The 27,736-nt window shown below is 50.9% G+C and overlaps 1 protein-coding gene across 11 annotated transcripts in view; it reads right to left on the bottom strand.

Moving 5' to 3' along the window:
* The window catches only part of ATXN7L1 (ataxin 7 like 1), a 235,713-nt gene that overhangs the window by 30,477 nt on the left and 177,500 nt on the right, over positions 1–27,736 (bottom strand). For 9 of the 11 annotated variants that reach the window (XM_004739549.3, XM_004739548.3, XM_004739552.3 and 6 more), the window contains 2 exons: positions 24,188–24,410; positions 1,562–1,845 (listed from right to left, as the gene is read on the bottom strand). In XM_004739549.3, coding sequence (XP_004739606.1) covers positions 1,562–1,845; positions 24,188–24,410 — 507 coding nt within the window. Of the gene's footprint in view, positions 1–1,561; positions 1,846–4,943; positions 5,097–24,187; positions 24,411–26,372; positions 26,925–27,736 lie in introns of those variants that run through there. The other 2 variants (XM_004739558.3, XM_045089672.1) reach the window with 2 other exon arrangements.

Genomic DNA, 27,736 nt, shown 5'->3' with positions numbered 1-27,736 from the left:
GATGCACCAGGAGCCAGGCCCCAGGCTGCCTGCCACCGAGTTCTTTCCCCGGGGCCTGTCAGAGTCACACCCGGGCCCAGATCCACACCAGCGCTCACCCTGGCCTGCAACCGAGCAGGTTGTTTGGCGGTGGGGGTGGGGAGTAGGAGCTGGCTGCCAAATGTGAAAGCGAGATAGAAACAAGCAAAAGATCCAATGAGACAAACAACCAACAAAATGCAAAACCAACAAACACCAAAAAAGAACCCCAACCACCCCTCTATGACTTCAGGCTGGGCTGCAGGCTGGAAGCCAGGTCATGCTTCTGCCTCTGGATGCCGCCCAGCTGGGCCTACTGGTTTTTCCAGGGATGTTGCCACCCACCCCTGCAGAGTGAACTTGAACTTTCCGTTCAGGAGACAGCCAGGAGCTGGGGGCTCCTGTCCACACAGCACCCCTCCCCCACCACAATGCTCAAAGAGTGCGCCAGGCTCTACCTTTCTTTCTTGAGAGTGGGTGAACAGTACCGAGGAAGATGTTTAGGGTAAACATCTTTTGCATGCTTTGGGTCCAAAGAACTTTTAAGAAATGATTTTTTTGAACAGTTACAGATGTTAAAGTAGGACACTTGAAATACAGATTAACACGAAGTAAAAAATAAAAATGACCCACAGTTCTTAGGCTGATTCAGAATTACGCTCTTACTGGAGGGCATGGTTTCTCTCTCTCACCAGGTGGCTTTCACTGTATTTTCTTTCTTTCTTTTTTTCCAGTCAACATTTGATAAATGCCCCCGGTGTGTGAAGAAGTAATAAAGTTTATAGCTTTTCTTGGTCTTTTGGAGAAAGTAGAACCGCCAGATTTAGTTCCACAACAAATCCAAAGCAAATATCATCCACATGGGGGCCCCTGAGGGCAACCACTGCCTCCAAGACCAGCCCTGTGCCCCTTTCTGGCCATCCCAAGTGTCTACGCAGACAACAGAGATGGAAATCCAAGAGAAACCCCTCAACCTTGCACCGGCTGTGCTGATCTGAGGGTTCCCAAGTGGGAATTCCAACCTGAATTTATAGGAAATGTGGTCGTAGCCCCAGACCATAAAATCAACCAGGTGACCAACTAAGACCCAAGCACGGAGCGGGGCAGACAGCACTCACAGCACTCAGCAGTCCTGCCCCGTGTCGGCCCTGACCTACTGCGAGGTTTCCATCCCTGTGCTGTCTGACTTCCCTGCGGAGAAGCCTCTTTGGAACCTGGGGCCTGTTCAGCCCGTCAGCCTGATAAGACCCTCGAGAACGAATGGGCTGTTGTGTTTGGTATAAGGCATCCTGTCTTCTGGACCAGGAAGACCCCTCCTGCTGAGCACTGAGCTGAGTGAGAGCTCTCATCTGGCCAGGAAATAAGAGAACCCGCTTTCCCTCGCATTTTTAAGTTGGGGGAGGGGGGTCCTGCTGGCAGGTAAAGCCCGTGTTCTCCTTACAACGAAAGGGACCCGCTTAATGATAAGAACACAGCACTGCTTGGTCATGCAATGTGACCCAGATCTAATCGTAAGCCAGGCTTGAAGGACACAGACACGTACCTGAAAGTCTCCTGTAAGGCTTGTTGTTGTTTTTGGTGCCATTTTGGTGCTTCTTGTCTATTGTGGCAGACAGAATTCCTTTGCCATTTAAGATCTTCTCTGGGGAAGGTGGCACTGACTTGGACATCAAGACTGGCTTAATTAAAGGTGGGGTGGAGACAGCAGAGGATGACATGGAGCAGGAGGTGACCGTGGTAGTGGTTGTAGAGTTCATTTTGACATTGGCACCATCTGCCTTCACTAGGTTAGGGATTTTCTCTAAGCTGACTACAGGAACCGGAACGCTGAAAAATAAATGAACAAACACACACAATTGCCTTCTTTGATACATGCAGTCTGCTGAGAAGCTACACGCGCTTCTCATCATCAGAACACTTGCTTATCACTTATTTATACTCCTCTCATAAGCGAGCAGCAGGACTCCCGTTTGGACGGGAAGGAGATCTGTGCCTTGGAAAGGACCGACAGGGGGTTCAAGGCTGGTACAGTGCCAGGGCCGGCTCAGAGCTGAGTCCCTCCGGCACCAGGTTGTCCCCATAGATCCTGCAGCTCCCCCCTTCTTCAGTCCCTCTCTGCCGGTGGTCTCTGGGACAGCACCTTGCCTGCTGGGAAGCTCAGGGAGAGACGCTGTTTGTCCCCTGAAGACGGCGTGCTACCATGCCACTTGCTGAATCACGCCCCCTCCCCCTGCTGCTCGCTGGCCTCCCACCTCAGCGATCAGGCCTGACATCTGCTTGGCTCGGGAGCGCTGACAGGCTCACACCACACGGAGGCACAGCGGCGGGCCAGCGCGCCACGCCACATGCTGCGGGAGGACTCCAGGAGCACTCCTATCCTGGGGATGGGCTCCAACGGAGTGAGGCACCGTGTAACGTTATTGAATATTCCATTTTAGGCAGCTAGTTATGTAAATAGGCAATTCTCAAGGCTGGCAGGTGAGAGGATGAATTTTAAGAAGACAGAGCACAAAGGTGCATGTTTGCTCTTCAAAATCTGTCACCTCAGCTCCCCTTCCCTACGATTTCTCCCATAATGGATATGCATTTGATTTCTGCGCATTTAATGCTGGAGAGCCCTGTGTCTGGGGGGCCGTGGAGGAGTCTGTCTCAGGGTCTTAAAAGATGAGATGGGATGAATACGCTTTCCTTTGGTTCCTGAACTAGATTCCCTTTCCTCCTTGCAGGAGGGCAGAACGCTAACACTTCAGCCCCCCATCATCTCTGAGCTGAGTGGAGCCGACTTAGCTATCTGAATGCCAAATGGTCTAGAATATAGCTTATACACGCCTGCAGACAATGTAGGGCATGAAAGAGAGGCTGGTTTTTGTGGGGGAGGAGTCTTATCTGTCCACATGGCTGGTGAGCTCTTCCTTCTCTATGATTTATTCACAGATCATTTTTTTGGTCAATTTGTTCATGAACTCATTTCAGCAACCCCTCAGCCCTTGCCACTTTGCTTACTCTGAAACCTGATCACGGATGTTATTTGTAGGTCTTTGCCAGGGAGAAGGGCATTTGGTGGTGAAGCGGATTGTAGCTGGGTGTCCCTGACTTTGTCCTGGGACTACGTGCTTTCTTGGCCCGGGGAAGGGCGGTGTGGGACATCGAGCCCCGTGTGAGGCGAAACTGGAACAGTGGGTTTCAGTGATACACCAAGTCCCTGATAATTCTGCCTTTGACCAGTGTCTCAGTCACGGAGGTACAGCTGGACTGTGGCAACTTTCTATTTAATGGCAATTCTCAGAACACACACACAGGGCTGAAGAACGGCACAGGCAGCCCTTGAAGTTAGCACACTGAGAAACTGTAAAGATACTACCTCGTGAAATTAGTGTTGCATTCCTGAGTTTTTCCAAATGGTAAAATAATAATAATAATAATAATAAACAAACAAACAAAAAAAACCCCGGGCACCTGAGTAGCTCAGTGGGTTAAAGCCTCTGCCTTCGGCTCAGGTCATGATCCCAGGGTCCTGGGATCGAGGCCCGCATGGGGCTCTCTGCTCAGCAGGGAGCCTGCTTCCTCCTCTCTCTCTGCCTGCCTCTCTGCCTACTTGTGATCTCTGCCTGTCAAATAGATAAATAAATAATATATAATTAAAACAAATAATAATAAAACCACGGGACATGGAATTCTTCGAGGCTTCCTTCACTCAATTTTAAGAGACACTGACGCCAATCAGGGTCTTGAAGAGCCGTTCCCACACTTGTTCGTAGTGGTACAATTCAAATACTATCCATTGGCGGACGATGGGATAAACAAAATGTGGGCTCGCCATACAACAGAATATTAGCCTTATAAAGGAAGGAAATTCTGACACACGGATGAACATTGAGAACATTACGCTAAGCGAAATAAGCCAGTCAGAAAAAGACAAATACTACAGAATTCCACTTACATGAGGTGCTTCGAGGGGTCAAATTCCGAGACAGGAAGTAGAAAGGTAGTTGCAAGGGCTGGGGGAGGGGAAAATAGGGAGCCGTTGGTCTGCGTGTGTGAAGCTGCAGTTTTGCAAGATGAAAAGAGTTCTGGAGATTGGGTGTAGGACACCGTGAATGTATTTAACACTGCTGCACTATGTATTAAAAATGGTTACGATGGTCAGTTTTTTTTTTCAAAAAATTCAATTCAATGAATTTATTAAAGATCTATTTTATTTATTTATTTAAAGATTTTATTTATTTGACAGAGACAGAGCGCAAGCAGGGGAAGAGGCAGAGGGAGAAGAAGAAGCAGGCTCCCTGCAGAGCAGGGAGCCCGACGTGGGACTCTATCCCGGGACTCTAGGATCATGACCTGAGCCAAAGGCAGTGCCTCAACTAACTGAGGCACACAGGCACCCCAAAAGATCTATTTATTTTAGAGAGAGAGCATGCAGGAGTGAGGGAGGAGGGGGGCAGAGGGAGAGAATCTCAAGCAGACTCCCCACTGAGCGAGGAGCCAGACACAGGACTTGATCCCACAACCTATGAGAACATGACCCAAGATGGATGTTCAACCCACTGAGCCACCAGGCAGCTCCCCCCCTTTTTTAAGAGTGTGTGTAAACAGTGGGGTGGAGGGTATAGTGGAGGAGCAGAGGGAGAGGGAGAGAGACAATCTCAAGCAGACTCCCGCCAAGTGCAGAGCCTGACGCGGGGCTCAATCTCGCGACCCTGAGATCGTGACCGGGAGCCAAAATCAAGAGTCGGATGCTTAACCGACTGAGCCACCCAGGTGCCCAGGACGGTAAAATTTTCTTATGTGTGTATTTTGCCACAATTAAAAATACAGTCGAACTCCCCAGCCCCCAAATTCATGCAACTTAAATTATACATTAATATCTTGACTTTAAAAATACTCATTCCAAGAGCTGCTTAAAAAGCTCTTGCCGATTTAGTCACCTTGGTTCTGATCTGTTGATTTTTATTTCTTTTAAAGAAGGAAGTTCAACTTCAAATGTTGATGGAATTCCAGGTGGGAAGATTCTGCTGTTCCTGAGCGGCCTTCTCGGACGTACTTCATCGTATATTCAGGACAAGAAACTAGGACCTTTGGGTTTCAAGGCCAGCTCCTGTCCCATGAGCTGGTAGGAGAAAAGGGAAGGCCTCCAGTCTCTGTGAAAAATGGCTGGGGCCCATGTTGAGTACCGCGATCTCAGCGGACAAAGATACGACACTGGGAGAGAATAATCCAGAGCGGTTGTATGAACCAGAATAAAATTTCAAAACTGAGCCAAATGGTCCTCCGACGCTCACAGTACAGTCTGCATTTCTCCCCTAAAGTCAATGTCCAGCTCCAACGGGCTCCTTAATTCAGCCATGAGCACAGTGCCAGCTGACTCCTCTTTGGTCACACTTCTGCCCTGCTGTGTTAGGAACTGAGCCTGAGCCAGGCCCCCTTATACCTGTGACCGATCTCCTGATTTGCAACTTTCTCTGCTATATAACAAGTGTGCCTCACTGCTACCCGGTACTGCCAACGCTTCCAGAACTCCAGCTGGACTGCGATCCCAGCGTCCATGGGCAAGAGGTGGAATTGAAGCCCATCACACACTAGACGAGAAGCCTAACGTGAAGTTCTCTGGATTGAGTTTTCCTGTGCTGGAATGGAAGGTGTTAAGGGAAAAAGTCTGATCAAGAGGGTTTCAGTAGGTTCCACAGACCGGGTGAGTAGCAGGGACTCAGCTGCTGAGTAAGTACCTCTGATACCAGCTGGTTGGGGGGCACTGTATCTTGGCAGCGGGAAGAGGATAGGAGACTCTAGTTGTTTTGGGTGAGAATTCCAAGGGTGTCCAGTAACTAATGGAGAATGGCTGTATATAGAATGAAGGAGAAAAGGGACTCCTGGGGGGCTCAGTTGGTTAAGTGTCTGCCTTTGGCTCAAGTCATGATCTTGGGGTCCTGAGACTGAGTCCCGCATTGGGCTCCTTGTTCAGTGGGGAGTCTGCTTCTCCCTCCGCCTGCCACTCCCCCTGCTTGGGTCACCCCCACAAATAAATTAAAAAAAATTTTTAAAGAGATTTTACTTTATTTATTTGACAGAGAGAGACACAGCAAGAGAGGGAACACAACCAGGGGAGTGGGAGAGGGAGAAGCAGGCTTCCCGCAAAGCAGGGAACCCGATGCAGAACTTGATCCCAGGACCCTGGAATCACACCTGAGCCGAAGGCAGATGCTTAACAACTGAGCCACCCAGGCACTCCAATAAATAAAATCTTTAAAAAAAAATGAAGGAGGAAAACCTGGAACCTGACCTGGATACTTTATTATTATTATTATTTTTTAAGATTTTACTTTTTAAGTAATCTCTATACTCAATGTGGGGCTCGAACTCACAACCCCAAGATCAAGAGTTACGTGCCCTTCTGACTGAGCCAGCCAGGCAGCCGTGACCTGGATACTTTTATCTTTGGTGTCCCTTCTGCCCTGCTTTTTGGGCTTACCTGCTAAGGTAACCTGCCTCTGGTCTGAGCTGAGACGGTACTTCTGCTGGGAGGTAAAAGACGACAGGGAAGCAGGCATCTTGGTGATGGTAGGAAGGATCAAACCCATCCCCAAAAGAAATGAGAATCAGAGACAGACAGACAGAGGTGAAAAGCCTTCCCGTTTGCCCCTTGCCAACCTCATTCCCCAGGATAAATGTCAGCTGTCCGTCCAGTGGAATATTTAGTCTCTTTTCTTCACCACTGTTGACAACCGCCCTCAGATCCGAAGCTGATGAACAAAGGAGGATATGATGGCAAGATGGTACCACCTGATTTGGAAAAACCAATCCCAGAGACTCCATCTTTTCCAGCTAGGAGCTCAGGAAGGTGCGGAGAGCCCCGCCGCTGCTTCAGGGGCACGTCGATCCCCACGGGTATCTACACTCCAGGGCACGGGAGCGCGGCTGTCTGGAAGCCTTCTGTGGCAACCCGATGCAGAACCGCCTCCCGCCTTCCCCACTGTCCCCTCTCTCCCTGCTCCCCCTTCCCCTCCCATCACCCCTGGCCAAGACAGAGTCCTAGCCCTGGGCAGTGGATCCTGAAAAACAGATTTAATTTCTTTCCACTGGTAAGAAGCCAGAAGATGCTGACCCCTGCTTTCATGGTGCAGGCATCTCCCTGCGTGGAATCCGGGTAACTCAAACACCTCCGTGTGCTGTTGGCACTGGGAGGACTGGGGAGCTGGCAACACCCGGATGACTAAGCAGATTCATTACTCTGTGTGCTTAGGTGATCCACAAGCCTGGCAGTGACCCCTGAGGTCCCGTCCTTGCGGTCTGGAGGGGTGCACGCATGCGCCCCCTGGAGTCTCCCAATTCGGCAGACACACAGGTCACCTTGCTGTTGGCCTTTCTCCGCGGAGCCGTGTCTGAAAGGGAGAGAGGAGTCCACGCTCGGCCCCGGCTGCTTTCATAATCCTGTTTTATTCCGTTGAGATGAACTCTTTCCGGGATCCCAGGGTGGCAGCTTGTTTCCCTGCTGTGTCGAACACCCTGGGAGTCGTCTGCTCCCGGTGACCGCAGTCCCTCTGTCTCTGGTCTGGGAAGGGATCCCGCAGCTGAGAACAGTCCCCCCTCGTCCTCCTTGCTCTGTGGGGACAGGTCTACCTTGCTGAGTTTGGGCCGTTTGGCTGCCACGTCCTCTTCCCGAGGGGCCTGCCTGAATTTATCATTTTGGACCAAGGAGGGTGCTCTGGCTCTAAGAAAAATGGTTCTCATGGCACCGAGTGGGTTCCTCTCGCTGCCCAGTGACGTCTGCAAATGAGCAGAAGTGGAGTGTCTTACAGCGCTGTTCCAAGGGCTGCCTGTGTCTCTCGGGCCCAGAGCTCTCCGGCTGCTCCCCGTGCTTGGGGATCATGATTTATTCTTTTATTTTTAAAGATTTTATTTATTTATTTGACAGACAGAGATCACAAGTAGGCAGAGAGGCAGGCAGAGAGAGAGGAAGGGAAGCAGGCTCCCTGCTGAGCAGAGAGCCCGATGCGGGGCTCGATTCCAGGACCCCGGAATCGTGACCTGAGCCGAAGGCAGAGGCTTTAACCGACTGAGCCACCCATGCGCCCCATGATTTATTCTTTCATCGTCAATGGATAAGCCTTAAAAGAACGGTTCGGAAAACCTTCGGGCCTGCAGAAATTGGTGCCAGCCCAGCTCCATTTACCAGCGCGGGGCAAAGATGGATTTGACAGGCAGGAGCCTGCAGAGACATACGGTATTTGTGCTGTGGGTTATGTGTCTAGTGGAGAGTTCTCAGTGGTCTGATTTCTTCCCACCCATTCTTTTGACAAAGGTCCCTGTGCCTGTCCTCCTGGTCTGGCAGAATTTCAAGGATCTCCGATTTACTGCACACCACCCAGCCTCCTGCCTTGTAAGCAGTGACGGCATTGAAGTCATCCCGAGTGAAAGGGGATCTGCTCTATTTTATTATTATTTTTTTAATTTAAAAATTTTTAAAAAGATTTTATTTCTTTATTTGTCAGAGAGAGGGCATAAGCAGGGGGAGCAGCAGGCAGAGCAGGCAGAAGGAGAAGCAGGCTTCCTGCTGAGCAGAGAGCCCGATGTGGGACTCGATCCCAGCACCCTGGGATCACGACCTGAGCTGAAGGCAGACACTGAACCAACTGAGCCACTGCGCTGTCCCGATCTGCTCTATTTTAAAAGACCCTCAGAGAAGGAATTCTATTTGGCTCTCTTGGGTGATTTTGGGGGGCTGCTATCAAGATAATTTTTACATCACATTTAAATTCTGTTTTAAGGGGCGCCTGGGTGGCTCAGTGGGTTAAAGCCTCTGCCTTCGGCTCAGGTCGTGATCCCAGAGTCCTGGGATCGAGCCCCACATCGGGTTCTCTGCTTGGCAGGGAGCCTGCTTCCTCCTCTCTCTCTCTCTGCCTCTCTGCCTACTTGTGATCTCTGTCTGTCAAATAAATAAATAAAATCTTAAAAAAAAATTCTTTAAAAATTTATTTATTTATTTATTTGACACAGAGGGTGAGCACAAGTAGGCAGAGCAGCAGGCAAAGGGAAAAGGAGAAGCAGGCTCCCTGCTGAGAAGTAGCCCAACTCTGGGCTCAATCCCAGGACCCTGGGATCATGACCTGAGCCGAAAGCAGATGCTTCATTGACTGAGCCACCCAGGCGCCCCCACATTTAAATTCTTTAAGTAGACAAAATACCTGGGATGTTCCTGAAGGCCAAGAGTCAGACAGTCGCTACGGATCTGCCTAAGTAAGAGAGCTACAAAGTCCTCCCATGGTATAGCGCATTGGGGAGGTACGGCAGAAATCCCGACGAACGAATAAATGTTTTTTTTTTGTTTTTGTTTTTCATTTTTAATCTGGGAAAAGATTGGGGAAACTTTCAGAAGGCCAATCTGTAAACACCTTAAGCAAACAGAAAACAGGGTAATTGGCCACAGGGCACAGTCAATAAAAAAACCAGCCAGATTAATCTAATATTATTTGGTGGCTGAGTGTCAGGTTTGGCAGTCAGAGAGAAGGCACGGTGTCTAATCTCTCCTGGCCTTTTGCACGACTTTGGATTCCCTCCCATAGAACCCACCCTCAGTAAACTGGGAAAATGTGGTGCCCTGGCAACAGAGCCAAGACCAGCTAGCGGCGACTTATGCAGCTCCGGGCAGCACCCTGAACAGAGCTCAGAGGGGCCCCTCGCCCACCAGGAAGGTGAATGCATCTTCATCCGTTACTTGGATGATGGGCCGACACCTCATCTGTCAACTGGGGGAAAAGATGACCAGCCGCCCCGTGAAGAATGGTGTGGGACTCTCCCTTAAACCCGTTAGGAACGGGGGAGAGACGAACAAGCTGAGCTGATGAATTGGAAAAGTGGCTGGAGGCAAATGAAATAAAATCATCGAGCACAAGTAGGGCCGACTCCAAGGGCTGTGCCTTGTCACTGTTCTAGAGGGTGTCGCATGACAATGGAGGATGATGGTTAGGAATGCAGATGAACCCAGATCGGGATCCTGCTTTTTCTACTGCTGGTTTCATAAGGGTAGGCCATCCGACTTCCCAATTCTGGGACCTCCATGAGCCCCTGAGGACTTTTGAGAGAATCAGAAGAAGGGACAGCCTCACGAAGGACAAAACTCACTCAGGCATAGGAGGCTGCCTTGCCTACCTTATCTCAGGACTTCACCACTCTGGGCCTCAGTTTTCCTATCAGTATCAGTTTCACTATCAGTAAGATGAAGATGATGGTGGAGATTTGAAGGGATTACATGGAATTTTCATATGAAGTGCACAGTAGAATGGTGGGCGCATGGTTGGCTTTCAATAAACTGGAGAGAAAACAAAAAGGCGAGAGAGGATCCTGCTGTGCCCTCTCCCGACTGACCCTGCTCTTTCTTCTGGGGTATACATCAGGAGTGCAGCTCATCAGAAATGTATGTCCTCTTTGCCCTTCTGGTCCCACCACAGAGGGAGGGGGCTATATAAGGTAGGGAGAGGCAGGGACAGCAGAGGCTGGGAGCTGGTGGACCTTCCATATTTACCCAGAGTAGAGGACCACTTCTGGGGGGGGGGGTGCAGTGAAGAGGAAAACCAAAGCCAGGGAAGACGTCTTCCCCACTGCTTCTCCATCCCTGGTCTTCCATGCACAGACCAAGCCTGGACTAATGGGCCGAGCTCCTGTCTGGAGAACACATTCCGGAGGAAGAGTGAGCAGAAACTCCAGCCTCCTCCTTCTTAATGTAAACACGTTGTGCTATGACCCCAAATTATGTTAGGCAATGGGAGGGGTCCTTCTGGCTTTACAGTGTGTCTTCTGGAGAAGTAACTGCATGGGCCCCTTTCTAAGCTGCTCCAGATTTCCTGGAAATGGGAGGCCCCAGGACCAGCCTCTGCTAGTCTCTCCAGCATTTTTGTTAATCAGGGCTTCCCAGGGCAGGGAGCTCGGGAGGTGGTCTCCAAACCTGCTGGGAGATCAACAGGCACTAAATGACACTCCGGGGAGTCATGATGCCCTAAAACTGTAGGAAAAATCGACAAGCCAGAGGAGAGGAAAATAGAGAAGGAAGAAATAGTCCTGGCACAGTAGGGTACACATGCTGGACAGGCTATCTCTGGGGTGCACTTGGGACCAGCTTGCCAGCAGTGGCACGGCCTTGGGCAGCGCTGGCAGGAGGGGTTTGGCACAAACCCTGGGCCAAACCAATGGCCCCTAAAATGAACACTCAGTGAAATTCACATCAATGCATAAAGGGTGTCAGAGCCTTGGAGGGCAGAATATGAGATGTCAGACGCCAGGAAACAAGTGGATTCTGGAGGGAGCAACGGGTGCTGAGTGGAACAGAGCTCCAGACACCCGGACAGCCCGGGGACAGGCTCGGCTCCGGAGCAGCAAGCAGGTGCACTCCCCTCTGCAGCCACCAGAGGTCAGAGGCTCCCGCTCCTGGAGCGGCTCCTCGCCTCCCAGAGCCAGAGCAGCCCAGACATTGAGTCTCCTTCAAGCCCAGGAGCCATCACTGGCTGGGCTGGCCAGGGGAGGGGAGAGGAGTCCTCACAGAACAGTCTCTGTCCCCCTGCCAATGGAGGTCGGGTGCCAAGCCCTGACCTCAGGTCTCAGCCTCTGCTTTCAGGGAGCTTGTCCTGAGAGGAAGAGGGGACGAGGAAATGGCGTAGCATCCTTGGCCACCTGTGGGGGTCCCAGCCTCTGCTCCCCAGCTTCCTTCAGAGACCAGGAGTCCCAGGGGGCATCTTACCTCACAAGAGGTTGTCACCCGCCCTGCTTTTTCCTTCTCCACCCCCTAGCCCCGCACCCCAACCATCTCCACCCAGAACACGGAGCACACTTTGTTAAAACCCTTGACGTTACAGTCTTCACAGGACCTACAGCACACGCGGGAAATTCTTCGTCCCAAATTTAATAGGCTTTGTCTTTTTAAAAAACCCACATGTGAACAACATCACCAACCAGTTAGAGACCTTGGGTCTTGCACGACATTCAGTCACTTGCGGGGTCTACCTGCCCCTGCCTTGTCTGTCCTCCTCTCTCCCCAGAGCCTGGAGGAAAACCCCACCACCAGCATTGCCGCCCTGCCCCCTGGCTCTCCCCTGCCTCCACTTGGCTACCAGGCATACTGGTAGCCACGTCTGACCCTGCTGTTCCAGGTGTAGCAGGCTCCCCACGACCCAGTCCAGTCCACCACAGCTCCTGCCCTGGGGAACCCTCCGCATAACCTTGTGGGGCTCTCACTGCTCCCTGAACATGCTGCGAGCATGGCCTGGCTCTGGGCCTTTACGTGGGCTGGGTGGTGCCTTTCTCAGGTGTGCCCTCCTCCCTTCTCCGGGGGACACTCCTCCATCTGCCGGGATCCGGGTGGAGTGTTCTCTTCTCTCGCAGCACTGGCTGGTCCTTCCGAGGTGTTTGGGCCACATTCATCATGTCAAATGTCAAGGTCTCAGTTCTGTGTTTGTGGCCTGACCAGAAAATGAGCTGCTGCCTGAGGACAAGAACCTTGACCGAGTGTATACATTGCTCTGGAGTGATCCCAGGGACAGATGCATTATTGGGCGCTTCAGAAGGGCACAAGACATGGTTGATGAATGAATGACTGTTCTCAGAAAAGGTGAAGTCAGGATAAAAACCAAACCAGAGCTCCACCAGAACAAATAAATGCTTTAGGTAAGGACCGGCCCACAGCTCTCTCTCACCGGTGCCAGAGCAACGACAAAGGTTGAGGGCTTGTCGACCCTCCCCCTGGCCTCTTACTCCTCTCACTGTCCCTTGACACTGCCACATGCCGGCCAGGAGGCTATGCTTTAACACGGAATATGTGTGTCACCCTCAGGCCGGCTGGATATAGGTAAGGGGCCTGGGGCTTAAAAAGGTTGTCCCGGGGCCTTCATTCAGCAAAGAGAAGGGCAGCCATGGGGCTTGACTTCGGGCAGCTCTAAGGACGGCGCCCTTGATCTTGGCACTGGCAGTGAGAGGTCCAGGGGTGGGGTTCCCGCTCTGGCTATTCTCTTCATCAGGGTGCACCTGCTTCCTCCTCTCATCACTGAGCAGGCGAGAGGCTCAAAGGGGTGGGGTTACAAGGTACGGCAGAAACACAGAGGACGCGGTGGCCACGAATCCTTGTGGCTCTGTCACACTGTTCTCCCCTTCCCCAGCTCTCCAAATCTCTGGTTTCCTCCCCTGGACTCTGGTCCCTTTTTCTGAGCCCTTCTGTGACTTGGCAAGGTCAGCGGAGTCTAATACACAAGGAGCTGTCCATTGTCCTTATCTCAATCATCTGGAAATCCATGCAGCCTTTGAGATGTTTCGGTTCCTGTGCCTGCCTGTCCTGGAAAGGACACCATCCTCCCCCCGCCCCCCATGCTTGCATATTCTGGCCTGTCCCTCCCAATCTTTCACCAGCTATCCTTTCCACTCACTCCTTCCCTCTGGGGCCCCTTCCGGTAACCTCTACCGCCTTACTTTTCTCCACCCTGCTTTTCTCCTCTCTGACCCTCTGTCGCACTCCTTCCTCGCCACCCAAACCCGCACCACTGGTGGTAAAAACTGGCCTTTGAACGCCCCCCCCCCGCCCAATCTCTTGTGTGAGGGGCTGGATGTGGACGTGGGATCTAGGGAGGGACTTCTGTGCAAGGCCGTACCGACGACATCTCAGCTCCCTCCTGACTCGGTCAAGTGCACGCCGGGACACAGGCAGACAGACCAGCCAGTGGTACGGGAAGCACTGAACCTTCCCTTTCTTGCCAGAGTGCAAAGGGTTTCTCCTTTTTATCATCCCAGAACCACAGTTCTCCCTTCCTAGCTCTTGTAATTGGGACAGGGACAACAATTCCATGATGGAAACTGGCACTTGGATTTCTCATCAAGACCCTGAAAGGTAGAGGCGCCTGGGTGGCTCAGTGGGTTAAAGCCTCTGCCTTCGGCTTGGGTCATGATCCCAAGGTCCTGGGATCGAGCCCCGCATCGGGCTCTCTGTTCAGCAGGGAGCCTGTTTCCCTTCCTCTCTCTCTGCCTGCCTCTCTGCCTGCTTGTGATCTCTGTCTGTCAAATAAATAAATAAATAAAAATCTTAAAAAAATTTTTTTTAAAAATTAAAAAAAAAAAAAAAAGAACTTGAAAGTTAGGCTATTTATACCCGTCATTTCCTTTCGCATCAGAAAAATCTCTGTGAGGTAGAAGGAGCTGCTCTGTGTCACGGACTACTTCATTCGTTTGGATGTCTGGGGTTTCCCAGCCTGATTGGGAGCCCCGAGATGAGTCCCTTTGCCCTCCGGGAGCCACTAGTAACAAGCCGTGGTCCTGCCCCCACTTCATGCCAACACCAGGCAAGACCAGATAAGCCAGCCTCATTTCTCCCACGAGGTGGGGCTACCCCCCCCCCGTCTCCATACGACACTGGGAAGGGCTTCAAGAGCATGTGTACTCCCCAAACCCCCGAACCCCCACCACTCCAGGAGGACACGCTTCCCATTCTAGGTGTCCAGAGTAGCCCTGCCTAAGGGAGGGCAGTGACCCCGTCACCCCCACCTCACTGTCAGGCATGTCTGTCTGACTGTTCTCTTGCTCTGGCTCATCCTCTTTCTGGGGCGGCAGGCTCATCTGCATTTTTAATAGCTGGGCATATTCAGCATTCATCACACACATATGGGTGGATCAGGCCCAAAAGAAGGCAACAAGCTATGTGAGGAGGGAAGCCTCACCCGCTCCCGCCCACACTAACGGGTTTGCAGGTGTAAGTGACCCCACGGCTCCCTTCCTGGCCCCGGGTGGCCAGTGGGACAGCAGAAGGGAAAGTCAGACGGGCCGACCCGGTCCACTAGGTGGGGCGAGCCCCCTGGCTGAGCAGGAGGCTCAGAAGTAAAGGTTGCAATGTTCATTTTAGCTCAAAAGAGCCGAACAGCCAGGGGCGCCTGGGTGGCTCAGTGGGTTGGGCTGCTGCCTTCGGCTCGGGTCATGATCTCAGGATCCTGGGATCGAGTCCCACATCAGGCTCTCTGCTCAGCAGGGAGCCTGCTGCTTCCTCCTCTCTCTCTCTCTCTGCCTGCCTCTCTGCCTGCTTGTGATCTCTCTCTGTCAAATAAATAAATAAAATATTAAAAAAAAAAAAAAAAAGAGCCGAACAGCTATAATTCCCTCTTGACTTCCACCTAGGGACAGAATCATCTTGCCACCATCCCTCGGCCTTTCTGGGCTCGGTGGACATCGAGAGGGTGAGGTGACACAGAATTCCCCCACCGCTGGCCCCCTGAGGGCAGGGCACTGGTGGAGGGGGGCTCTGGGTGGTGTTGAACAGGGGCTCTGGTGGCTGTGAGTGGTGGCGTAGGGACGCCCCCTTTCTCCCTTTCTTCTAATGCAGAGTTATTTTTTAACCTCCCAGCACAAAAGGGAGAAAACAACACACCCGCAGGCCCTTTAACCTTGAGTGAGATGCTGGGAGGATAGCCTGAACTCAGGAGTGGTGTTTTTTATTGCCATACATGGGGATTTGAGCTACTTGGAAAAGGGCGCCCCTCAACTCCTGTTAAGTCTAATCTAAAGGCCATGTTCCATTACCTGCACGCAAGCCTTATGCTTTTCTGACCTTTAGGGGCTGCAGCAAAACTGCTTCGGGGCAAGGGATCCTTGGCACGGCCTGCCTGCGTCCGTCAGGCCCATTCCCACCTCACACCTAGTGGCAGCTGGCTAAACCAGGCCGGGCAAATGTGCCTTCCACCCTGAAATCTGTCAGCTCCCGCAGGGAGCGTGATGTCACAGAGACGCCAGGAGCCACGGGCACGCACCTGTGAATCAAGGAACCAGAGGACCCCACCCAGGGTCGCCTGGCCTAGGTGCCCAGATCTGTGCGATGCAGCAACCACTAGCTGTTTGTGGCTAGTGAGCACTTAAAAAAAAAAAAAAAAAGATTTTATTTGTTAGAGAGAGAGAGAGAGAAAGAGAGCACAAGCAGGGGGAACGGCAGAGGCAGGGGGGAAGCAAGCTCCCCGCTGAGCAAGGAGCCCGATGCGGAGATCGATCCCAGGATCCTGGGATCATGACCTGAGCTGAAGGCAGATGTGTAACCCACTGAGCCACCCAGGCATCCCATTATAGAGCACTTTAAAAAGGGCTGAGGAACTGAATTTTAAAAATTTTATTCAATCTGAGGAACTTGATTCAGTTATTAGAAAATGCTTCAGTGTGTTTGGAACAACCTGGGTATGCAAATTCATATTTTATAATATCTAGTTGTTTACAAAATCTGAATATAGGGTTAAGTATTTATGATGAAAACGCACTGTCCAAATTGACGTGTATGTTAAGTATAAAATACAGGATCTCAAAGACCTGGTAGAGAAAACAAAAAAGAATGAAAATGATCCCACTGATATGTTAAAATTAGAAGACTGTGGATACATTAGGATAAATAAAATACACTGTTAAAAATTGTGATCTTTTGGGGTGCCTGGGTGGCTTAGTGGGTTACACCTCTGCCTTCGGCTCAGGTCATGACCTCAGGGTCCTGGGATGGAGCCCCACAGCGGGCTCTCTGCTCAGCAGGGAGCCTGTTTCCTCCTGTCTCAAATAAATAATTTCCTCCTGTCTCAAATAAATAAAATCTTAAAAAAAAAAATTGTCATCTTTTCACTTTCTCCACCGTGGCTACTAGAAAGTTTACCACTCCACGTGTGTCACACATTATATTTCCACTGGAGAATACCAGTCCAAACAGTTATAGGTAAAAGGTTAACTGTCTTCAAGAACAGAAATCTTACAAACCCTTTCAATGGTCAGATCAGTTTCATTCAATTCAACAAATATTTACTGACAAGGGGACTAAGTTGGCCGAGTGTGAGGCCTGGCCCTTATTACGGAGCAGAGCAGCAGGAGGTCTAACCTGGAGCAGCCCCTGGACAGAGTTGCAGGAGAGCTAGACACGAAGTGCTGTGGGAATTAAAAGATGTCAGCGTATCGGGAGCCTGCAGGGAGGAAGCGGGTGAGGCACAGGGTTCACGGAGAAGGTGGCCGGGCGGACAGGCTGTGCGGGCCTGAGGATCTGGACCAGAAGGGCCGGGATGCTGTAGGAAGAATCTCAGCTCAGCAGTCCTTTTCTCCTCAGACCCTCTTCCCTCGCACACCCCCCTCACCCCACCCCCTCACCGTCCTCGGCCCTTGACCCCTGCTCCTCTCAAGACACACAAGCTTCCCTGGAGGACCCATCTGTACCTCCAGCCTCCATGCCTGTGTCTACACTGATGACTCTCACAGCTCCATTCCCAGCCCACGCCGCTCTCCTGACCTCTGGGTCCCCACATCCAACGCCACCAACTGAATATCTCTATGTGGATGTTTTAGTGCATTTCGCTTGGTCGCAATTCGCACACGCTGCGTCGAACAAGTCTTTCGGCGCCATTTTCCCAATAGCCACCTGCTTACTTTGTGTCTCTGTGTCACGTTTTGGTAATTCTTGCAGTAGTTCAAACTTTTCATATTGTGATAGTTGTTATGGGCGATCTTTGATGTGACTGCTGTAATCATTGCTTCAGGGCGCCGCGAACCGCATCCATATAAGACCACATCGTGTAAGACCACAGACGCAGCTGAGCAACAAGCGTATTTGGATGGCTCCCCTGACCAGCTGTTCTCAACCGTTCTCAGGCTCTCTCCCTCTCCTCGGGCCTCCCCGATTCCCTGAGACACAACAGTCTTGAGATCAGCCCAGTGACTAACCCCACAACAGCCTGTAAGTGTTCAAGGGGAAAAAAGAGGCACTTGTCTCCCACTTTAAACTGAAAGCTAGAAATTCTTTAGTGTAGCAAGGAAGGCATGTTGAAAGCTGAGACAGGCCAAAAGCTTGCACCGGATAGCCAAGCTGTGAATGCAAAGGAAAAATTACTGAAGGAAATTAAAAGTGCTCCTCCAGAGAACACATGAATGATAAGAAAGCCAAACAGCCTTACTGCTGATAAATGGAGAACATTTTAGGGGTCATGGATATGGACAGTGATATGGACAGAAGATCAAACCAGCCACAACTCTCCCTTAAGCCAGAGCCTAATCCAGAGCAAGGCCCTAACACTGCCTTCCCTGAAGGCTGAGAGAGGAGACGAAGTAAGAGAAGACAAGTCTGAATTGAGCAGAGGTTGGTTCATGAGGTTTAAGGAAAGAAGGCGTCTCTAGAATGTAAGAGAGCAAGGTGAAGCAGAAGGTGCTGATGGAGAAGCTACAACAAGTTCTTCTAGAAGATCTAGCTCAGATCATGAATGAAGGCGGCTGCACTGAACGAGAGGTTTTCAGTGTAGGGGAAAAAGCCTCCTACTGGGAGAAGATGCCATCTTCTGGGACTTTCATGGCTACAGACAGGTCAATGCCTACCTTTAAAGCTTCAAAGGACAGGCCGGCTCTCCCGATAGGCAGCTGGGGACTTCAGGTTCTACCTAATGCTCATTTACGAGTCCAAAAATCCTGGGGCCCTTAAGAATGACACTAGATCGACTCTGCCTATAGCTCTCTAAATGAAACACTGAAGCCCACCTGACACCACATCTGTCTACAACATGGTTTACTGAAGCTTTTCAGCCTATCGTGGAGACTACCGCTCAGAAAATTAAAAAAAAAAAAAAAAAAGATTCCTTTTAAAATACGACTGCTGGGGCGCCTGGGTGGCTCAGGGGGTTAAGCCTCTGCCCTGGGCTTGGGTCATGATCCCAGGGTCCTGGGATCAAGCCCCGCATGGGACTCTCTGCTCAGCAAAGAGCCTGCTTCCTCTTCTCTCTCTTTCTCTGCCTACTTGTGATCTCTGTCAAATAAATAAACAAAATCTTTAATAAAAAAATATAAAGTTTAAAAAAAATAAAATACGACTGCTCATTGACAATGAACTTGGTCACTCGAGTTCTGATGGAGAAGGACGCCGCGATTTGTGTTGTTCTCATGCCTGCGAACACGGTGTCTGGTTCTGCGGCCCATGGACCAGGAAAGCACCCTGGGTTTCAAGTCTTATTACTGAAGAAATACCTTTCACTTAAGGCTATAACTGCCTCTGATTGTGATTCCTCTGACGGTCTGGGCCAAATGAACTAAAAATCTTCTGGGAAGGATTCACCATTCTAGATGCCATGAAGCGGGGTTCGAGGCTCCGGTGGGAAAAGTAGCTACAGAAGGGTGGAAACAGCCAGAGAATAGGGTGAGAAGTGCAGTCTGAAGACATGGCTGAATGTTACGATCTCGTGCTGGAACTTGAACAGAGGAGGGGTCGCTCCTGATGGAGGAGCCAGGGAAGTGGTTTCCCGAGATGGAATACTCCTGGAGAGGATGCTGTGAAGACCGTGGAAACGACAGCAAAGGATTGAGAATACAGCAGAAACCTAGTGGATAAAGCAGTGTTTGAGAGGATGGTCTCCGGGCTTGAAAGGAATTCTGGCGGCTGGGGGTAAAATGCTCTTGAGCAGCACGTGTATGCTACAGAGAAATCCCTCTTGAAAGGAAAAGTCAACCAATGTGGCAAATGTCATTGTTGTCTTACTTTAAAAACTTGTCACAGCCACTCCAGGCTCCAGCAACTGCCACCCCCATCAGTCAGCAGCCATCCACACGAGCAAGACCTTCTACCAGCAAAAACATTACGACGCCCCGAAAGCTCAGATGACGGTTAGCACTTTTCATAGCAATGAAGTAGTTTTATGTATTTATGTATTTATTTATTTGAGAGAGAGACAGAGATAGGGAGCAGGGAGGGGAGGGAGAAGCAGTCCCCAACTTAGCAGGGAGCTGGATGCAGGGCTTGATCCCAGGACCCTGGGATCATGGCCTAAGACCAAGACAGATGGTTAACCGACTGAACCACCCAGGTACCCCACAATAAAGTATTTTTAAATTAGGTGTGGGGCGCCTGGGCGGCTCAGTCAGTTAAGCATCTGCCTTTGGCTCAGGTCATGATCTCAGGGTTCTGGGATCGAGCCCCACATCGGGCTCCCTGCTTGACCTGAAGCCTGCTTCCCCCTCTCCCACTCCCCTGCTTGTGTTCTCTCTCTTGCTGTATTTTTCTCTGTCAAATAAATAAAATCTTTTAAAATACATACATACATACATACATACGTAAGGTGAATACACTATTTCTTAAAGACAATGCTGTTGCACACTTAACAGATTACAGTGTAGTGTATACATAACTTTTATATACACCAGGAAACCCAAAATTCATAGGACTTGCTTTACTGCGCTATTTACTTTATCGCGGTGATCTGGACAGGAACCTGCACATCTCCGAGGTGTCTGGACTTCACACGCATGGACTTCCCAGTTTAATCCCGCCTTTCCTTCCCTCCTAAACCCTGGCCCTTCCTATCCTCCTCAAGAGACAGCAGCAGGACCAGTCAGCCCGCTATACCGGCCCGGGAGGACAGCGGCATCCTGCTCTTCTCAGTGCAATGAGCGCTGAGGTCCTGTGGCGGTTTTCTGCCCGCTGTTTCTCCTACCTGGCCCCTTCTGCACACGCCGGCGACCGCTGCCTGCGTGCAGAATGTCCCCGCACCTCACCCGGGATACTCAAAGCTCCCTCACTGTTCTTGCTGCTTTCCGAGTGGCGCCTCAAGCCATCCTTCACACGGCCGGCAGGGGGCTCCACCACCTCGGAAAGCTGCTGTAGTGGGGGGCGCGGGAGGGGCAGAGGGAGGGCGAATCCCAAACAGGCTCTGCGCTCAACACAGAGCCCCACGCAGGCTCAACCTCACCACCCTGAGATCGTGACCTGAGCCAAGATCAGGAGTCGAAGGCTTAACCACTGGAGCCGCCCAGGCCCCTAGAAGCTGATCCTTTAGCAGCTCCGGGCAGCCTTCCGGAAGTCCAAATCCCTGAACTTAGCACACAGAGTGGAACTTCATAATATGGCCCTGCCCACCTACCCAGGTTCACCTCCCCCCTCTCCCCACGTGCAGATAACCCTGTGCAGTCCATTCCCTTTGCCTGGGACCCTCTTCCCACTTTCTTAAAAAGAAAAGTTTAAAAAAACCCAAAACATGTTGGTAAAATAGATAAAACATTCACCAATTGAATCTAGTTTTCTTTTTCTAGAGGATTCCTATTTATCCTTCAAATTCAGCTCTAGGGTGACCCCTTCTGAAAAACCCTTCCTGAGTCCTCAGACTGGGGTAGGTGCCCATCTTTTGTTCTACCAGTATCTTAGTTCTTAACACGTTGTACTCTGTGTTAGCATCTGTCTCTTTTTATTACAGACTCCCTAAGAGAGTCTGTGTCTTTTTTTTTTTTTTAAGATTTTATTTATTTGAGAGAGAGGGAGCATGCACAAGAGCACATAAGCTGGGGTGGGGGAAGTGGCAGAGGAAGAGGGAGAAGCAGACTCCCCACTAAGCTTGGAGCCTGACACAGGGCTCAATCCCAGGACCCTGAGATCATGACCTAAGCCGAAGGCAGATACTTAATGACTGAGCCACTGAGGCAGTCTGAGAGTCTTTGTCTTATTTAATTTTGCATCCCTAAGGCTACAGTGTGCAGTTGTACAGGTTATGCACTGCACCAGGATTTCTGCTTGAGGAAGTGAGTAGGGGATGAAGACAGTTAGCCAACAATGCACTCTGGGACAGGGCTGTATCCAAGCTTTTTTCTATTTGCACAAAGATGCCATAGGGGACATCAGGGGCCCCCCATATATACTTAATATATAGGCCTCGTTACAGAATTGGCACACAGTATTATAGTAGGTGCTTATTAAATGTTAAATTGAGTAACGACAGATGGACGGATATTCTAGATAGGTACCAAAGAAAGACACAGTGGGGAAGCTTGGGGCCAGTTTGTATAGGGTCTAACCCTTAGTTGAGAAGGCAATGAGGAAGCTTTGAAAATTTTTGAGATGACTGTGACTTAGACTCACAAACTACTCAGGCTTGAAAAGGAGACTCAGAGAAGTGAAGTGACTTGTACAAGGTCACACAGAACATTCCTGGCTGAGCCCGGACTTGAACTGGCTTCTCTTGCCCCCAGCTCCCTGCTGGCTCTTTCACACTGCTCTCCAGGGAAGCCTGCCAGAACCAAGGCAGAGTCCTCCGAGTCTCCAAGAAAAGTCTTTCCAGCCTTCCTGACACACTCCTGGCAATGGAGGGTTGGGGGCAGATAGCTCGGCTAGAGGCCAGGGAGAAAGCCTCCTGCATTGCCCACCCCTTGTCGGTCTTCAGGTTTGCCTCCTTGAAAGTGGGCAATCACCAGCCAGGTTTCCGCTCTTCACACAAGACGAGTGCTCTAGTGTCTGGAGCTGCTTTTTCCCTAAGAAGGATTTCCCTCCTTGCAGTCCTTCTGGCTGCTCTTCTGTGGGCCCTGGCCAATGTTCTCAGAGACTTCCAGAATTACCCTGCTTGGGCTGATGGGCCTGGCCCACAGCGGTCTTCACGAGGGCATGTGGCATTGGTCTGAATGGAGTGTGGGGCCTGATCTAACCCAGCGGTCTCCCTGAGGAGACATCTTGGACGTCTTAGAGCATGTCTCATGCCGCTGGGACGTCTATCATCTGTGGTCCATTGTGTTCATGTTATGATCTTCCGTGACCCCCGATTTTCCTTCTGGCTCCTTCCTCCCGGGCCCTTGGTCCAGCTCTCTCCGGTGGTTTCTCAGTACTCTGGACTCTGAAGAAAGGACTTTATCCTTTTCCATTTTCAACTTCATTTCTCTAGTTTTGCAGAGAGATTTGACTTCCCAACCTTTGTCACCATTTAGAGGAGCTCTGACCTTTGGTGCAGCTGACAATGAGGATGGTAACATTATCTTCCCAGTATGTCAAATGTGTGCTCCTCTCCAGACATTGCACTTGCTGCCTTTATAAAAATTAGCTCACTAGAGCCTCACAGCAATTCCACGGGGTAGAGCTCTCAGTAGCCCCATTTTACAGATGAAGAAAACTGAGGCACACTGGATGGAACAACTTGCCCAGGGTCACCCAGCTGAGATCTGTACAGGGACAGTGATGGCCAGAACGAGCATGTGCTTATATCGAGGCTGCTGAGGTCACAGATACAAGGGAGCCTCTCACTCTGAGCAAGCGGGCCAGAGGCCACCCACCGTCACTCTCAGGCTGGGCCTTCCCTAACCTGTTCCATCCTCCTACAGGATGGCCCTGGGATCCTAACAAGCCAAGAGAACAAAGCCTGCCCACGAGGCCCACCTGGATGACAGGTAACTCCCCTCCTTGACAGCTGTGTCTAAACCTTTCCACTCTATCACAAGAGGCTCTCTAATTGATCTGGCATAATTAGCTCTTTACAAAGTCATCATAATTTCCAGTGAGCAGTGACAAACTAATTGATGGATGATTTTAGTCCACAGCTTTACTAGGTATGAACTTAAGTGTAATTAACTATCATTAATTAACAGAACACTTTTTCTCTTTAAATACACAAATGAGGCAGGCTCCACACTTATCCCTCGTCTGCCTCCACGATGCCTGAACGAGAAGGCTAGAGGCTCGGTCAGAAGCCAGTCCCTTAAGTGTTTCACGTTGGGGCTGTCCGAATTTGAAGACGTTCGCCTCCTGCCTCCGGTCCTCCTTTCCATGTCTCGTTTCCTATCTGTCTATTCCACAGGTGACCTTTCCCTGACTTTTGGGTAAAGACTGAGATAGAAACAAAACAAAACGAACCCAGAGCCTCTGATTCTCCACAGTCACTTGCAACCAGCCCTCTCCCACCCCTCAAAGGGGTGATGTTCTCTTTGGATTTCCTCTTTTCCTTTCAGAGGTCAGCTCCCCATTACCTGCCTCTGTCGGCTGCTGTCCGGGAGCGGAGGCTCGGTGGAGGGCCTGCCTCACAGGGCCTCACTCCCTGCTGGGCAAACTGTCCCTGCTTTTGATTATTTTCATCAGTGCTTCTCTTCACTGGGGCGGAAAATTGAGACGACCGCCTCACTGAGGAATACTTCCCTGGCACCCTGTTCTTAGACACGGCTTGGCTCAGCTCTCAGGGACAGAAAGGCTTCCCCTGTCAGGCACGTGGTGCCTTAAGGCCCCGTGTGCCCTCTCAGGATTTAGGTTTCTCGTCCCCAGTCCCATCATTCTGGTTTTCTGCCCCTTCCCTCCTCATTCCCCAAATTCCTGGACATGTTGCCCAGGAACAAAGCCAGAGGGTAAACACCGTTTCCTGTGGTGACCCAGGACAGACGAGCGGCAGGGACAGACCGCTGCCGGCTTCCAGCGCCCGACACTCACCATGGTTTGTCCCTTGATCCTTTTGCAGAAAAGACCGTGTGCTGTTTGCTGCTGGAGGTAAGGAGATTGTCTTTGGGCGTTTTGAATGGCTTTGAGGTGCTGCTGGCAGAGTTCTGGCCGCTGAGACAGGCTTTAGTTTTCACCTGTACTAACGATGTCCTGGAATTGGAGGGTGGAGATGCCGGAGAGGGAGAAGGCCTACACATTGACCCGTGTCTTCTCTCTGCGGAGGAAGAAAGAAGAGAACTCAGCACATCACGGGTAGCAGGCGAGCCCCACATGCTCACGCACACTCAAATACACAAGAGGCAAAGAGAAAAGCGTCTATCTTGCAGGGTCGGGACCCCAAAGCCCCAGCTCTGACTACGATTCTGTCTGGACATCAGCTCCTATCCCACCAAGGAGTGAAGACGTTTTGAATGTTTCTATCAAATGGCACGTTCAACGAATTCCCGGCTTCTCAAGGAGGCGTCCACCGGGCTTGCTTTCTGCAAAACCAGCCCCAAAGGACTAGCAGAGGGAACCAGGTGTTCCCAGAACACCGTGGGGCAACCATACAGCCCAAGTGATCTCCAGACAGCTCTTCGGAGGCCACAAGGTCCCTTGACAGCGGGTAGAGTAGGGCTCTCAAGAGAACAAATAGGAAATTCTTGAACCTGAACCCCTTCCTCACCAACCCCCAGCAGGAGCATGAAGGTCAGAAGGACCAGGAGGGCTGAATGAAAGGGTCAATGAATGCCAGGAAATGGCCCAGCTTCTGTCCACGTGCCCCTGCGGCCTCTCCAGGGCTCACTGAGGGCCAGGCCCCAGCTGCTGGCCTCGGACCCACAGAAGGACATCTGTGCTTGAGGGAGAAGTCACAGATATGGGGCTGGGTCTAGGCGGACGGGCACAGCTTCCTGAGGTTCTACAGAAAATACTAGCGCTCTCGGCAGATATGCCTCACTTGTTCTCCCATTGTCAGCCCGTGTGGTCTCGACTCACTGGGCAGGATGGGGATGCTGACCAGGACGACAGGTGCACGTCGTAAAGTCCTTAACTGTTGCAGGGTAACAGGTCTGATCCACGCTAGGGAACCCCCTCTCAAGAAAAACGTGCACTTACACACGCACGAAAACTTCGTACACAATTATAGGAAGGAATCCTGGACCTCCAAAAGACAAAGGCTCTGAAATCTTAAGTTCCTTCTGGCTCTCTGGGGCCCCCATACAGTGGGGGGGGGGCTGTTCGTTCAAATGCTGAATAAAGAAAGAAAATTACATCAGACGTCCCGATGTGGGGCACCTGCCCGGCTCAGTCAGTGGGGCACGCGACTCTTGATCTTGGGGTTGTAAGTTCAAGCCCCACCCTGGGGGTTGACATTACTTAAAAAATAAAATCCCCCCCCCCAAAAAAAAAGATGTCCTGATGGGAAGAACTAGACATCACAGATCTGGAAATCTGGGTTGAACGTGACAATGAACAAGATGGGAGCTGAAAATGACAGTCCATGTTGTCCCTCCATCTCCAAGCGGGGTATCAGGCTTTTCTCATGAGTGAGACATTTCTGGCAGTTAAGTTATTCCGGGTACCTGACCTAGGAGGAGAAAGCCAAGTTCACTTGGTGATCGGGAATGGGCTCTTGGGGGTTTCTCTGGGTTCCCTCACACTGATGGGCTGCCAGACTGTCTCATGCAGATGGACTCCCATCCTCTGATGAAGTGGGGCCTGGGGAAGAAGCGGATTTTCACGCACCATCTGATTGTTGAGGGTACTTCTGCCTGACCAGTGCTTGTAGGTTGCCTATACTCAGGAACTTTCCTCGGTAGTTTTTCTTCATTGAGTCAGAGCAGACCCTTCATCCATGCTTCGGTCCCAGAACCATTCTGCTGTAGTTTTTACAAACCAAGAGCTGGTCCCAGGGCATCTGTTTTGAAGTAGTGGGAGAATTTTAGGCTGCGAGCCAGGGACCGAGGCTCCGACTCCAGCCACCCTGCAGTCCTGGGCCTGGAGTCTGCCACTCGAGCAGTCTCAGTCTCCGTGTCTTTATCTGTAAATGAAGAGGGTCCCTAGTTGGCTTCTAAGGTCTCTTGCCTCTCCATTACCATAAATACAAGGATACTAACACCTGCTGCTTTTCTCCTCATCCCTCATGATTCCCGAATATTATGGCAATAATTACAGCTGAAGTATTGAAATACTTTACCCAGGCAGGGTCTTCCTTGGAGGAATTCATCCTTTGTGAAATTGGACTGGCCTTTACAGCCCCTGCGAGACAGGCAGGAAGCAGCCAGGCGTCTCCACCCTCCTCACGGCTGACTGGTCAAAGAAGACCCAGAGCGGCGAGGTGACTCGCCAAGGTCAGGGCCAATGGCTACGCGAGGAATGGGCCTCTGTGCCGTGTGCAGGGGGCCGAGCGGCTTCTCAGGAAGACAGGAAATGGGATGTACTGCGAGCAAGATTTGGAGCCAGGAAATTAGGAAGTGCAGGACTCAGAATCACAGAAGATCAGAACTGGATCGAAAGTCAGCGGTCCGAACTCCGTGCTGATGGATGAGGCTACAGGGGCTCTCGGTCACCAGCCTGCAGGGTGAAGCCAGTTGGGGGCCACGCCGAGATCAGAACCAAGTCTTCTCACTTCAAATCCATAGTTCTTGCTGCCCTTCCGGAGGTTTCCAGAATGAAAATACAACTCTGATGTTTACCACCACTGTTTGGACATGCTTGACATTTTCATTGACTCACTTGCTGATCACTTGCTCAAGCTGACACAGTGGGGGTGGGCGGGGGGGGGCGGGGGGAGGATGTGCAGAAATCGTTCTCAGCTCTGGGGGAGAGGTGGGCTTTGATAACGAAGAGAAATTCTGTTTTGCTAAACTAAGAGTTAAAAATAATACAAGTAAATGGAGAGAGACAAATACCATATGATCTCACTCATATGTGGAATTTAAGAAACGAAACAAAATAAAAAACCAAAAAACACTCTTAACTAGGGAAAACAAACTGGTGGTTGCCAGAGGGGAGATGGGCGGGGGGGCGGGGGGGGAGGATGGGGATGGGGGAAATAGGTGATGGGGATTAAGATTAAGAGTATTCTTGGTTAAGATTAAGAGTATACCCCGGGGGCCTCAATCGGTGAAGTGTTCATCGCTGACTTCAGCTCAGGACGCTGAGATCGAGCCCGGTGTTGGGCTCTGTGCTGGGCGTGGAGCCTGCCTACAATTCTTTCTCTCCCTCCCACTCTGCTTCCCACCTAACTCGCGCGCCCTTACCAAAAAGAGTACACTTGTCCTGATAAGCAGGGGGTAACATACAGAATGGTTGAATCACTATATTGTGCACCTGAAACTAATATAACACTGTATGTTAACTCTACTAGAATTATAGCTTTTAAATAATAATAATAATAGTAAACAAAGAAAAATCACAAGAAAGGGTGTGATTAAGGATAAAATGAATGAGCCACACCAATGATTCTAAAATCACCTTCTCAGGGAACTCTGTTTAGTGACCCAGCCAACACGTTCCACTCCTGAATTCACAGAAAAGAAAGAAATCAACAGATCCGCT

Source organism: Mustela putorius, unplaced genomic scaffold, assembly GCF_011764305.1.
Source record: "Mustela putorius furo isolate JIRA1106 unplaced genomic scaffold, ASM1176430v1.1 tig00003845_pilon_pilon_pilon, whole genome shotgun sequence".
Classification (NCBI taxonomy): Eukaryota; Metazoa; Chordata; class Mammalia; order Carnivora; family Mustelidae; genus Mustela; species Mustela putorius.
This window is presented reverse-complemented; position numbering and strand designations above follow the sequence as displayed.